This window comes from Ursus maritimus, unplaced genomic scaffold (assembly GCF_017311325.1).
Source record: "Ursus maritimus isolate PB19 unplaced genomic scaffold, ASM1731132v1 scaffold_1, whole genome shotgun sequence".
NCBI lineage: Eukaryota > Metazoa > Chordata > Mammalia > Carnivora > Ursidae > Ursus > Ursus maritimus.
The window spans coordinates 56,666,902-56,681,590 of record NW_024423343.1 but is presented as its reverse complement, the minus strand read 5'-3'; the positions used below and the strand labels follow the sequence as shown (position 1 = coordinate 56,681,590).

The following is a 14,689-nucleotide window of genomic DNA, read 5'->3' as shown; positions in this document are numbered from 1 at the left end:
TTAGATAACGGAGAAACAGTCACTAATTTGTAGACATCTCAAGCTTGGTTAAAAATATGTTAAGACTTACCAGGAGCCAAAAAAATGAGCATTTTTCTATTTAGTTCACTTTATTTTGAAAAAGTTCATTTCATTGAAGAACAGTACTACAGTATAACCCCACCATAAGTGGGCTCCAAAAACTTCATATAAAACGATTACTTTTAAGTTTATGAATGTAAATGGATGGTGGAGAAGACATAATAACCAGCTCTGTTGTATCTGAATTCACCATTTCCAATACTTTTTTTTTTTTAAGACTTTATTTGTCAGAGAGACAGAGAGAGCACAAGCAGTGGGAGTGGCAGGCAGAGCAGGCAGATGGAGAAGCAGGCTCCCCACTGAGCAAGGAGCCCGATGTGGAACTCGATCCCTGGACCCTAGGACCATGATCTGAGCCAAAGGCAGACACTTAACCGACCGAGCCACCCAGGTACCCCTCACCATTTCCAATACTCTCAAAAACAGGTAATAGCACAAGTTCTTTTGGTTGTTGTTATAGACTTTCTAATATAGAATCAAGACAAAGCAGGTCTATTGATTACTAAATAAAAGGCTAAGTCTGGAATCTATCCTACTCATTCTCTCAGAAGCAGGATCAAAGTAAGATGAAGCTGGGGAACAAAGACAGCCATTACCACTGCCTGCCCCTAGCTAATACAGGAGTCATAGAGTTGTAACACTGGAACGAAGGAAAAATGAGAAAGATGTAATCCCTTCCAGAAAACACATATACCTTTCAGATATAACACCAAATTCTAGGACTACTAAAATTAGTGGTCAGAAATATTTGACCCAACGGGTTCTTCATATATGACCTAGTCAACCCCCAAGTTCTTCGGGGCTTTATTTCTTTTGGGACCTCTCTCTTCTTTCACCAGGTGAGTGGGGGCAGGGGAGGAGGGAACATCAGTATGTGGGTTTTGTTTTTTTTTTTAAAGATTTTATCTATTTATTTGACAGAGATAGAGACAGCCAGCGAGAGAGGGAACACAAGCAGGGGGAGTGGGAGAGGCAGAAGCAGGCTCCTAGCGGAGGAGCCTGACATGGGGCTCGATCGCATTAACGCCGGGATCACGCCCTGAGCCGAAGGCAGACGCTTAACCGCTGTGCCAGCCAGGCGCCCCCAGTATGTGGGTTTTAAGAGTACCTGCACTGTGGAATCAGTGGGACGTTCTTTTGTTAGAGATTGCCAGACCAAGTTCTGTACCAACATTCTCTCACCAATGAGCAAATAGTTTCCCTCTATGTAAAATGTGGTTTCTAAATCTTCTTTAGAGCAGTAAGAATTAAAAAAAAAATCAATAGTAATATTCTGTCTGTGTACTTCTCTACCCATTCTAACATCCATAACACCATAAAAGAAACAGTGTCAAGGGGCTCCTTGGTGGCTCAGTCGGTTAAGCCTACAACTCTTGGTCTCAGCTCAGATCTTGATCTCAGGGTCGAGAATTCAAACCTTGCACTGGGCTCCACTTTTAAAAAAGTCTATCTCTGTCGAATAAATAAATAAAAAAAAATCTTAAAAAAAAAAGGTTCTCTAGCTTCTTAAATAATGCTGAAAAATCTCGTGAGTTATACTATCATCCTTATTTTCAGATGAGTTGAAGCTCATAAAAGTGAAGTAACTTGTTTTAGATTACAGAGTTAAGCAAGTTATTTTTATTTATAATTATTATGACTTACAGTTGGACTGGTGTGGCTGTCTCAATAATATACTAATAAGTCACTAATAAATTTAAAACTTCTCAGCTTTAACATGTGAGAACTCAAATGATCCAAACCAAATTAGACCAATTTTTCTAAGTCATCAATAATAGGCAGGAAGGTAAATAACTTTCAAGTAAAACTCAATTTTAACATATTTAACATTTCTTTTTTTAAAGATTTTATTTATTTATTTGACAGAGAGAGACAGCCAGTGAGAGAGGGAACACAAGCAGGGGGAGTGGGAGAGGAAGAAGCAGGCTCCCAGCAGAGGAGCCTGATGTGGGGCTCGATCCCAGAACGCCAGGATCACGCCCTGAGCCGGAGGCAGACGCTTAACGACTGCGCCACCCAGGCGCCCCCATATTTAACATATTTTTAAACTCAGTTTTGATTTTACCTCTGAACTAAAAATGATGCAATTGCTGAGTCTTCTAGTTGGCCTACATTTATAATTCTGGAGGACATGAATATGAGAAATAACCATTTCTTCCTTCTATTTTTAGGTTACTAACCTGATGAAGTATGCTCAATATATCTTTTAACTTTTTCGCTTTTAAAGATTTTATTTATTTACTTGACAGAGAGAAAGAGGGAGAGAGAGAGCACAGGCAGGTGGAGGAGCAGGCAGAGGGAGAAGGGAGAAGCAGGCTCTCGCCCAATGTGGGGCTCGAACCCAGGACCTTGGGATCATGACCTGAGCTGAAGTCAGACACTTAACCGACGGAGCCACTCAGGCATTCCTATCTTTTACCTTTAAAATCAAGTTTATAGGGCCCTGGGCTAGAAAAATTAAATTCTAATACAGAGCATTTCAAAATCAAAATATATTATCAGAGTTTCCCATTGATCATATTTTGGGTACATGACTTAGTCCAAAAAAACCAAACCAAAGGAAAACAAAACCCAGAGAAATTAAAGAAAAATGTTATCTTTCCTTGTTTGTCCTTGATACAAATTCTAACACAAACATAATTCATGTCTAGTGCTTACCTGAGCCATCAGTGGGAACTGAACTTGCATTGATTCCAGAAAGACCAAACAGAGGACATTCTCGATCTGTGTTGACATGACCCCATTTGTGACATTTAATGCACCTCACATTTCGAACCTGAGAAATAGTAACCATTATTTTAGTTATTAAGATAGTAAAAATCTAAGTTCAAATCCCTACTCCTTGTTAGAGTTTAAGTTAAATTACTGTCATTTTTTTTTTAAAAGATTTTATTTATTTATTTGACAGAGACAGCCAGCGAGAGAGGGAACACAAGCAGGGGGAGTGGGAGAGGAAGAAGCAGGCTCCCAGTGGAGGAGCCTGATGTGGGGCTCGATCCCAGAACGCTGGGATCACGCCCCGAGCCGAAAGCAGACGCTTAACAACTGCGCCACCCAGGCGCCCCTAAATTACTGTCATTTTTTAAAAGATTTCCAGTGAAAGACTACATAACTATATTTGGTAATTTAACATAAATACTAAAATCTTTTATAAATTCTGCCTAAAAGCTAAATTGAATCCTATTTCTTTTTGACTGTTACTTGGTGGCAATAAAAAATGTCATCCAAAAAGAAATGGTAAAATACCAAAAAGGAAATACGTCATGGCTTAGTCTTAAATTCTCTAATTTTTAAAAGTTAACCTTTAACGTTTCTGTTTCCTAATCAGGGGTTGGCAAACTTTTTCTGTAAGGGACCAGATAGTAAATATTTTAGGCTTTATGGGCCAGAGGTCTCTGTTCCAACTCTGCCAATGTAGCAGGAAAGTAGGCACAGATAATATGTAAATGAGTAAGCAAGGCAGGATTCCAAAAAATGTTATTTCCAACAAGAATCTGGCCTTCTGGTGATACTTTGTTCCGGTTCTAAACAAATAGTTTTACATTGTTTCTTAACCTTGAGCTAATTCTCCAAATTCCTGAAAACTGAAGAGACCCTTATCATTATAACCCTCAGTACAAAACTTTGATTCCTATCTTTTTTTTTTTAAACAGGAGAAAATCAAACTTAATAGGCATATGCACAGGGAATCCACATGGACATGAGAGTCCTGATTCCTATTTTATTAGTCTGCTACATTTAACATTTTCTCCCCTAGTCCTTTTACTATCTAATACAAATCAAAACCAAAGAGCCCTTGTCAGTTTATATACCTTTTGGACAACAGTATAAAGAACTATTTATTAAATAAAAATTATTCTTACAGAGTAAAATATGGGTCACTTGCCTGAATACCAAAAGGCTGATCTCTGATGTTCATGTCATCTTTGGCATATCTATTAAGTAGAGAATATGTACAAACACAAAATTAAGAACAATTTAATAAACTGAACAGCAGTTATCCTGAAAATGGTTTTATAGTTCTAAATATATTATAAAATGTATAACTTCAATAAATATACAGAACTATGAAATCTATTTAGCATTTCCAAATACCACTTCATCATTAACTGTCCAGTTTGATGATTTGTAATTTAAAAAAATGGAAAACTATATAAAATTAAGTCTATGATCAAGTAAATTAGCTGTATAAAACAAATCATGTAAAATACCTTTCACATTAGTTGCCTACACTAGTGAACGAAAAGGCAACACAAGATGGGATATTAGATAAAGTTAGTGATACATATTTCATCTTAAAAGAAAACTGGCTCTTACTTTTCCCGGGGGGCTCCTTTCTGCCATTCAAATTTGTATTCGGTCTCTCCTTCTGTTTCTTCTTTCTAAAAACATTGAGAAGTCTTTCAATTTTTCCATAAAATTACAATCTATTGCCAAGTAAATCCAAACACAGAAAATAGTACTTTACCTCTTTGTTTTCTTGATTGCATATCAAAGATATGGGAGAAAAAAAAGAGCTTAAGTTAAAAACTTCAACATTAAAGTCTGCTATCATATACCATACTATGATGTCATGGTATTTAATTGTAACTTGTAAGAAATTATTGGTTTCTTTTTTTCTTCTTTCACAAGATAAAATTCAAATCACTAAAGGATAATTACAATATTGAACAAGACAGTATGCAATAAGCACGTTAATTCCTAGTTCTTAAACTTTTATATTTTTCATTGACAGAATATTATACTATCTATAAGTATATTCAATAAGAAGGACTAAAGATGTATACACAAATTATAAAAGAATAAATGCACTCCTGTTGATGCGGACATTTTTTCCTCCTCAAAGGTCAAGTCATTAAAAAAAAGTCAAGTCATGAAATATTACTAGATTAGATAATTATTTTTAATATTTATTCTACTGTACTGAATTCAGTATTTTAAAATTATCTTTACAGAATAATAGCAATTTTAAAAGATGAAGAGCAACTTTTATGTATGTATGTATAGTATGTATTTAAAGATTATGTATTTATTTGGAGAGAATGCAAGCACAGAGAGGGAGAGAGAATCCCAAGCAGACTCTGCACTGAGCACAGAGCCCAACACAGGGCTCAGTCTCACGTACCTGAGATCATGAGCTGGCCAAAATCAAGAGTTGGGACACTAAACAACTGAGCCACCCATGAGCCCCAAAAGATGAAGAACAACTTTTAAAAAATGTCTGTTATAGGGGCGCCTGGGTGGCGCAGTCGTTAAGCGTCTGCCTTCGGCTCAGGGCGTGATCCTGGCGTTCTGGGATCGAGTCCCACATTGGGCTCCTCTGCTGGGAGCCTGCTTCTTCCTCTCCCACTCCCCCTGCTTGTGTTCTCTCTCTTGCTGGCTGTCTCTCATAAATAAATAAAATCTTTAAAAAAAAAATGTCTGTTATAATAGTTCTCAATCTTTAGTTGTAAACACATCAAAGACTTAAAAAAAAAAAAAAAAGGAAATGAGGCAAGTACCTTTTTTAGCTCCTGGTGGGGCCTCATACATGAAATTAAGGCCATTCTTTACACGCTCATCTCCCATAAGCAACCTAAATGAAAACAATAAATAAAGTTAACAATTTTATATAGGAGGAAAAATTACAGAATAACTGTTCCCCATCTCCCAAAACCCTAAGGGAATTAAGAGAAAATATTGTTGTTGGAGATAAAGGCCCAAAACTTGACTTCACTGATTAGATACCACCTGAAGTACATGAATGGAAATGCAAACAGTGCTGCCTCTATAGTGACTGGTTTTAATTTCTGAGACGTTCTCATTACCTGAGAGATCTTCGTCCTTCCAACAGAAAAGGGGAAAAAAATGCCATGGTCACTCTCACATGCTTTTCTTAAACTTTGAAATGCTATGGAAATAATGACAGCTTTGAAATCCTATATGCCAGCACAAATTTGGAATTAAGTTAAATAGTGCCAACATTTTTTCTTAATTGTGAGGGATCAAACAGTTTTGGAAAAATGAGTCTCTCTGGAATTTCTTTAGAAAGTCAAATCCAATTAATGCTTGTAATAAGAGTCAATGTCAATAGGAGAATCAAATTCTTTGATGAGGCCAAAGAGGAGAGAATAAGTTTAAAGATATTCTACAACAGGTTAATTACTATGATGGAATCAGTGTCTGCTGCACCTCAAAGATCATTTTCTTTATAATTCTAACACTGAAAATTCCCAGTTTGGGTTCTGTTTAGAGAGATATGCTGTGATTTTTTTTAAAAAAAGCTCTGCAATAAATTGAATGACTGGTTGAGTTAAAGTTTTAATTCATAAGATCCAAGTAAGTACTGATTATAAAGATGAAAGCTAAAGAGTGAATAGACTTTCCTCTCACATTTGAAAAAGGCAATCACAAAGGGTATATTACATAATTATAATTCTTCTCTTATTTCCGTTGGAATTTATAAAGAACTTAAAAAAAAAAAAAAGGAAGAGAGCAAAAAAAAAAAAAAAAAAAAAAAAACAACCCAGGCGAGCGAAAGGATGAGAGGATCTATATCCATACAACGTAATATTATTTTGCAATAAAAAGGAATGAACTACTGACACATGCTACAAAATAGATGAACTTCGAAAACATTATACTAAGTAAAAGAAGCCAGTCACAAAAGCCAATTTATATGTATGATCCCATTTATATGCCAAGTCCAGAATAGGCAAATCTACAGAAACAGAAAGTGAATTAGTGGTTGCTTAGGGTTGAGAGGTAGAAGGGACAGGGTGTGGGAATGGGAAGTAACTGCTAACAGGTACAATATTTCTTTTTCAGATGATAAAATGTTCTGATATTAGATTACGGTGACAGCTCCAAGACTCTGTAAATATATATACTTAAAGCCAACATTCATTTTTAACAGATTATATCTTAACACCATTTTAAAAGTTAAAATCAAGCACATGAAAAGCTCAATATCACTAGTTATTAGAGAAATACAAATATAAGCCACAGAGAAAATAGAAATTAAAACCATGACATACCACTACACACTAATTAGGATGGCTATTATGAAAAAAAAAAAAAAGGAAAATAATAAACGTTGGCAAGGACATGGAGAAAATGGAATCCTTGTGCAATAGTTGAGTTAGGCTCAATTGCTTACTGGTAGTAATGTAAAATGGTGCAGCTACTATGGAAGAGTTTGGTGGTTCTTTAAAAGCTACACACAGAATTACTATATGATCCAGCAAGTCTACTCCTAAGTATATACCTAAAGGAACTGAAAGCAGGGACTTGAACAGACAGATATTTGCATGCCAATGTTTATAGCAGCATTACTCACAATAGCCAAAAGGCAGAAACAACTCAAGTGTCCATACATGGATAGATGGATAAACAAAATATGGTATATACATACAATGGAATATTATTTAGCCATAAAAAGAAAAAAGTTCTGACACATGCTATAATATGGATCAATCTCGAACACACTGTGCTAGTGAAGTCAGTCAGATGCAGAGAGATACATATTTAGATTCTACTTACAGGAGGCACCTATAACAGGCAAATTCATAGACAGAAAGTAAAACAGTGGTTACCAGGGGCTGGATATAGGAGCTAAGTTGGTAGAGCAGTGAAAGGCCAAAATTGAAATAATCTGAGCAACAAAATAAATAACAATAGTATTGGATTATAACCCATTAAATAAATAACTCTGAGTCCATAGTGATAGAAATAAATAATTAAATAAATAACTAAATGAGGGAAAGGGAAAATTCTTCTTTCCAGAGGAATTCAAATTTTCAAATTGTAGGGGGAATGAGAATAGAATACCACAGTAATAATTGATGCAGGCAATATCCACCAGTGAATGCTAAATTAGTGAACAAAAGTTCAATGAAAAACAGGATATTTGTATAGCTTCAAATATTTAATTATAAAGAGAATAAAGTAACTCTTTTTTTAGATAAAGAATAAACAGGGGGCGCCTGACTGGCTCAGTTGGTAAAATGTGTGACTCTTGATCTCAGGGTCTTGAGTTCAAGCCTCATGTTGGGCGTGGAGCCTACTTAATTAAAAAAAAAAAAAGAATTAACAGTATAACCTGTTGCAAACCTACTTTTCCACTTCCACTATCTCTTTATCAGCCTAACTCAACTATTGGTTGCTTCCCTGAATACCCTCTCTACTTTCCTGTGATCTTTAATAAGCTTTTACTATATGTAAGTCAGGGTTTCTCAACAGTGGTACCACTGACATTTTGGACCAGATCATTCTTTGTTGTGTGGGGCTGTCCTGCATATTGTAGGTTGTTTTCTTTGGATGTAAGTTGTTTTGCAGCATCCCTAGTCTCCACTCCCTAGCTGCTGGTAGCATCCAACCTCTGACCTGTGATAATCAAAAATGTGTCTGAACACCGCCACATGTCTCCTGGCAAGGGGGTGAGGTGTGTGTGTGTGTGGGGGGAATAATGGCCTTCAGATGAGAACCACTGGCCTAAATCCTTAACATTCTTCATAGTTCAGTTCAAATGTCACTTCTTTCATGAAGTCTTACCTTGTTACCCCAAATGGAATTATTCTGTCCTACATTAGCATGCTATAGTCTTTAAAACATTGTGTTTTTAATATATCAATTATACTCAGCTTTGAACTAGATGTACATATCCCTTACTAAATATTCCTGAGGGCAGAGACAAACTACGTATCACACTTTTATAGGCCCCTATAACAAACAGGCCTGCTATTTATTGTCTTGCATGAAAGCAGGTACTCAATAAAAGTTAACCAGATTAAATAGAATCAGTGAGAAAAATACTTAATTGAACTAAAAGTTTTATTTCTATAATTTCACTCTGGATATGCTATATTTTAAAGAGAATATTTAGTAACAGTTTAGTAATACTTATGTTCCGTATTTTGATGAAAAACAGAAACGAGCTTAAGAAAGTATGGTCTATGTAGCTAAAGCACCACTATTCACTTGCTTGATTAACCAAGAGCAACCAGCTTCAGAGTTAAGACTTGCTTATATAAACATAAAATGACAATAGATGTAAGGGCAGGTACTGTGCTGGAATAAACCAATAAAGAACTCTAGCTATGATCCTGCCATTAATAAAGCAGTGACATGCAGGTCAAGTAGAGACACTTCATTTTACTTTTTGAAGGTGTCCTGTGCATCTCTTCATTTCAGTACACGCTAAAGAAATAGCTTTGTAAGCAGTCTCAGTAGTTCAAGCGTAGACTTTCATTGTTTTTCCAAGCTTTATCTAAGTTGGGACTTGCTCATAAACTGTATATGGAGTCACATCAATGTATGTTTTATGTGAATTATGGGGAAGGTTGGAAAAAGTGGCAACGTACAAATATGAGAGTACAGAGGGTACATAGGAAATAGAATCCTATCATTGCGGCATTCAATTCAAAAAAGTTAATGTATGATTTAGTAAGTGATCATTCTTATGCAATTGATTATTCTAAAAACACTAGCGTATAAGCAAAATCAGTCAGAGAAAGACAATTTCCATATGATCTCACTGATACATGGAATTTAAACAAAACAGACGATCATAGGGGAAGAGAGGGAAAAATAAAACAAGATGAAATCAGAGAGGAAGACAATCCATAAGAAACTTAATCATAGGAAACAAACTGAGGGTTGCTGGAGGGGAGGCGAGTAGAGGGACGGGGTAACTGGGTGATGGACATTAAAGAGAGCACGTGATGTAATGAGTGCTGGGTATTATAGAAGATTGATGAATCACTGACCTCTACCTCTGAAACCATTAATACATTACATGTTAATTAACTGAATTAAAAAAAAGCCAACCACACACAAAAAAATAAAAACACTAGCACAGTGGAATTTCTTACCTATTATCATATGATTCTTGTTCTTTAAGATACTGTTGCATTAATTCTTCTTGTTTCTTCTTATCATATGATATTTTCTGTTCTGCCATCCATACCTAAATTAATGAAGTATAAGATTTAATTTAAAGAGAAAGTTTGCTTTTCTTTTATAATAAAATACAAAATGCTATCATATATAGTTTACAACATAACCTATTTTGGCCATAATGACATTACCACAAAAGAATAGCTATAAAGTCTGATTTGTGCCTTGATACAGGTCCTTAAATCTAGTCATTCAAATAGCTAAACTTTCAGGCAAAACTATCAAACTTAAGAACCACTCTGAGCACCTGTGGTACAATAGCTTCTTGCACTGAGTCTCTGTGTTATCTCAGAGAACAGAATGACCATCTCTCTAGATGGAGTATGTCTAGTCTAGAAAACACAGCAGGAATAAGCAATGTCCACAAATGCCAATGGGTAACACAGACACTCCAAAAGAGGAGAAATGGAGGATAAGGAAAAGAAAAAAAAAGAAAAGAAATTGAAAGGTAGTTGTAGAAAAAAGGGAAGCGACAAGAGAGGAAACCGAGATAACACAGAGACACATCAAATGTTTTGGAGTTGTTCAACGGCACCAAACCACAGGCTGAATGCATCCCTATGTGAAATCCTCAAAATCATAAAAGTGGTGGAGGTAAAAAGCCCATACAACTTATACGAGGATACTTAATCAGGTTATTTCAAGGTTTAAAAGGTATCAATGCCTTCCTACTGCTTTTAGAGTAAAGGACACCGTATTTGACAACCATTCAATGTAAACAGCAAGTCAAAACTTTCTCTCCAAATATGCTAAGTTTTAAGAAGGTAAACTGGAGGACAAATACTTACATTGATTAAATTGTAATTATTAACTGTGGGGGCAAATAGATATGGGGAGGAGGGTGTGAGCAGTTACCAGTATTTTAGTAGTGACGAAATAGGAAGGTTCTAAGGGGACACTATTTTAGATGTGGACAAGAAGAATTCATATGGAAATAAAAGCAAGAAGAGAAATGAAACCAGAAACTTCTTTTGGTGTAAGTTTCCTGAAAGTTTCTTCCACTGACTTCATATTTACCAATGGAATGTTACAGTACAAAAAAACCCTACACTTGGGATAGGCAGTAAAAAGCACATTTGGCATTTTCACTGTAGCTCAAAGTGAAAACAGCTGCAACAAAGACATGCAGGGTGTCACTGCCTGATAGAATAACACATTGATAATAACACTCAAATGAATAACATATTATTTCTAACAGAATAACTACCATTTATTTAAAGTTCTAGATTTTACAAAGTTATTTTACTAGTCTCAACTGCTCAAGAGCTTAAATACATATTGAGTACCATGGACTGGAATAAAAATAAAACACATTTTTGCCTTCAAAATGCTCAGAATCTGTAATAAAAAAATCATATAGCTTTTCTGTATGTTCAAGATATTTCATAAGAAAAATGAATTGTGTAGATAATAATGAAGTTTGATATCTGGATAATAGAAATATGCACAAGATAAATAGAACAAGACAGTGATTAGAGGACAGGAGGAAGTCTGCTATAATGGAAAGCTTTCTAGCAAGTTTTGGTTTTTGGAAGTTAATTTTTTAAAAGATTTATTTATTTATTTTAGAGAGAGGAGAGAGTGTGCTCATGTGAGCAGGGGCGGGGGGGGGGAGAATCTGAAGCAGACTCCCCAATGAGCGCAGAGCCTGACAGGAGGCACGATCTCCTAACCCCGAAATCATGACCTGAGCTGAAACCAAGAGTCAGACACTCAACCGCCTGAGCCACCCAGGCACCCCTAGAGGTTAATTTTTAAATTAAGTAACTATATTCGCAGGTAGTCAAGGTTATAATTTCTTATATATGTTTCCAAAGATGTTCTAATACATATATATATAAAATTTGTATATATGATAGAAAACACACACATTCTTTTCTCACTCTTTTCATAAATGGTAACATATACTGCATATAGGCACACAGAACATGCATAAAATAAAACCGAATATCATGGAGATCATTTCTAGATAAGTAAATAAAAGCTTTCTTTGTTTTGGGGGGAGGAGGGGCTGAATATCATTCTGTGGAGCTACCCCATCATTATTTAACCAATCTCCTGCTCTACTGATGGGCATTTATGTAATTTCCAAACTTTTGCCATTATAAACTCTGCTTCAACAAATAACCCCATACATAAGTAACTTCATACACGTCAAGCAGGGTTTTGAAGAGGATCAAAATTTTGCCAAGGGAAAAACAGGGTAAGATACTACCAGCAGAGGGAACAACTCAGACAAAAGCCCAAACATGTAAAATAGGAACTAAGTAGTTTGATATTACTGGAGTATAAAATCTGAGGAAGAATGGCAATAGGAGATGAAGAAGGAAAAATAAACTGAAATCAGATAAAAGGACTTAATCCTACGGTATTTTAATAAGGAGCCAAAAGAGATCAGATTTGTGCTTTAAAAAAACCACTCTATGGAAACAACACAAATACTCATCAACTGATAAATGGATAAATAGTGCTATATCCATACAGTGGAATTATGCAGCAATAAAAAGGAATACAATACCGATACATTCTACAACACGGAAGAACTTTTAAAGCATTATACAAAGAAAAAGAAAGGATTCATAAAAGGCCACAAATTGCATGATTCCATTTATAGGAAATGTCCAGAACAGGCAAACCTACAGAAACAGAAAGCAAGTTACCTAGGGAGGGGGAGTGGGGAAGGTTAAGGACAAATGGACAGTGACTACTAAGAGATACAGGTTTTTTGGGGAGGTGATGAAAATATTCTAAAACTGTTTGTGGTGGTGACTGCATAAATCCGAGAATATACTAAAAACCACTCAATAGTACACTTTAAGTGGGTAATTGTATGGTATGTGAATTATATCTCAATAACGCTGCCAAATTAAAAAAAAAAACATTATTCTGATGGATATGTAGAGAAAGAATGGGGTCAAGAGGGGTCAAGACTGGAGTAAAAAAAAAAAAAAGCCTGCTAAGAAATTTAACAGTTTAGGTGGAAGATGATGACGGTCTAAGCTAAGAAACAGGCAGTAGTGACAAAGAGGAGAGATGAAGTCAGAAATATTTGGAAGGTAAGATAAAATAGAATTTATTAGCTACCTAGATAAAGGGGTGATGGAAAAGAGATGAATCCTGAATTTCTGGCTTGGGGGTCAGGATGAAGGATTGTGTTACTACCTCTATTTCCTACTAATACAAGATAGGAAGTATAAAAAGAAGAGCAGATTTAGGATGAAAGATATATCCATTTCAGATATGGTGAGTTTGAGATGCCTGTAACATACCAGGATGATACTGTTTAGTATATAGTTGTCTTGAGGTGCCTTGAGCTAGGGGGAGAAAACTGAGAATGTAGATTCAAGAGTCGGGAGTAAAGAGGGAGTAGTTAAAACCATGAAATTGGATGTGATGTCGGGGAAAAGCATATAAAGTAAGGCACAGGCCAAGGATGACGCTCGGGTAACACATGTACTATAGGAGCAAATTAAAAATAAGTTTGTGTGTAGGGGCAATTAACATTTTGTTGAGAAATCCCTCTATGTGGTCCCCCAACGCTAGGTGGTACTTTGTTTCAAAACCTTTATCTGTACCATCTTATTTAGTCCTCATAACAATTTCTCAAGTCTAGGTAACTGATCCTGGTCATTTCAAATTTACAGATTAGGAGACAGGATAAGGGATATTAAATACTTGTGTAAGTTCTCAGGGCTAAAAGTGGGCTGAAATAACTAGAATTCAGGTCTGATTCCAAGGTCAGACTTTTCCTACTTCACCACTCTTGCTTTCCACTGCCATACTATTCAGCACGGTTTTTCTGTACTGCACCAAGGAGACATGTAACTGATTCTTTAAAAAGCCAAACTGAGGGTTTCAGAGGGGAAGGAGGTGGGGGAATGGGAGAGGCTGGGTGATGGGTATTAAGGAGGGCACGTATTGCATGGTGCACTGGGTGTTATACGCAAGCAATGAATCATGGAACTTTACATCAAAAACTAGGGATGTACTGTATGGTGACTAACATAATAAAAAAATATTATTATTTAAAAAAAAAAAAGCCAAACTGTAGCTCCTGGCTGGCTCAGCCGCAGAGCATTTGACGCCTCATCTCGGGGGTCGCGAGTTCTAGCCCCACGCTGGGTGTAGAGATTACTTTAAAAAATATAAGCAAATACATAAATAAAGCCAAATGTCGTTGTATATCTGAACCTAATATAACATTGTGTATACTTCAATTAAAAAATACTAAGTAAAATAAACAGCCAAACTTCAAAGATTTGGTCATCAGACAGACGCTACATCATCGGGCGGGATTTAAAAAGAGGAAGCCAGAGGTGACTTTATTTCCCTTTTAAGATCTATCTTAAATAAACAGGGAATCACCTTTGGACAGGATGGCAGAGTTCAGAAGCCACGATCCCTGGGATCCGAAAAGACAAAACCAGAATCAGCTGAGGAAGTAACGAGGAACCCTATGATCAGACTTCGAATCAAGATTTACATTCTAGTTGAAAAGCCGACTGAGTAGACGAAGGCTGGCCGATGTAGAATTGGCGTCGAGGGCCAGCTTTGTCAGCGAGTTTCTCAACAAAGAAGAAAGGGCGAGAAGACCAGGGCTTTAGGCCTGGGTAAGAGGCGACTGTCCCAAGAATCCCGGAGACACCACCACTTTCACCTCCAGCAGCCCCTG

The 14,689-nt window shown here is 36.3% G+C and overlaps 1 protein-coding gene across 1 annotated transcript in view; it reads right to left on the bottom strand.

Annotated features, from left to right (window-relative positions):
• Positions 1 to 14,689, bottom strand: part of CIR1 (corepressor interacting with RBPJ, CIR1) — a 38,180-nt gene that overhangs the window by 23,310 nt on the left and 181 nt on the right. Inside the window, exons 2-7 of the mRNA XM_008687136.2 lie at positions 9,933 to 10,027; positions 5,583 to 5,656; positions 4,550 to 4,560; positions 4,399 to 4,463; positions 3,968 to 4,016; positions 2,740 to 2,857 (exon numbers count right to left, since the gene is read on the bottom strand). Of these exons, the coding sequence (XP_008685358.1) occupies positions 2,740 to 2,857; positions 3,968 to 4,016; positions 4,399 to 4,463; positions 4,550 to 4,560; positions 5,583 to 5,656; positions 9,933 to 10,027 (412 nt within the window). The remainder of the gene's footprint in view (positions 1 to 2,739; positions 2,858 to 3,967; positions 4,017 to 4,398; positions 4,464 to 4,549; positions 4,561 to 5,582; positions 5,657 to 9,932; positions 10,028 to 14,689) is intronic.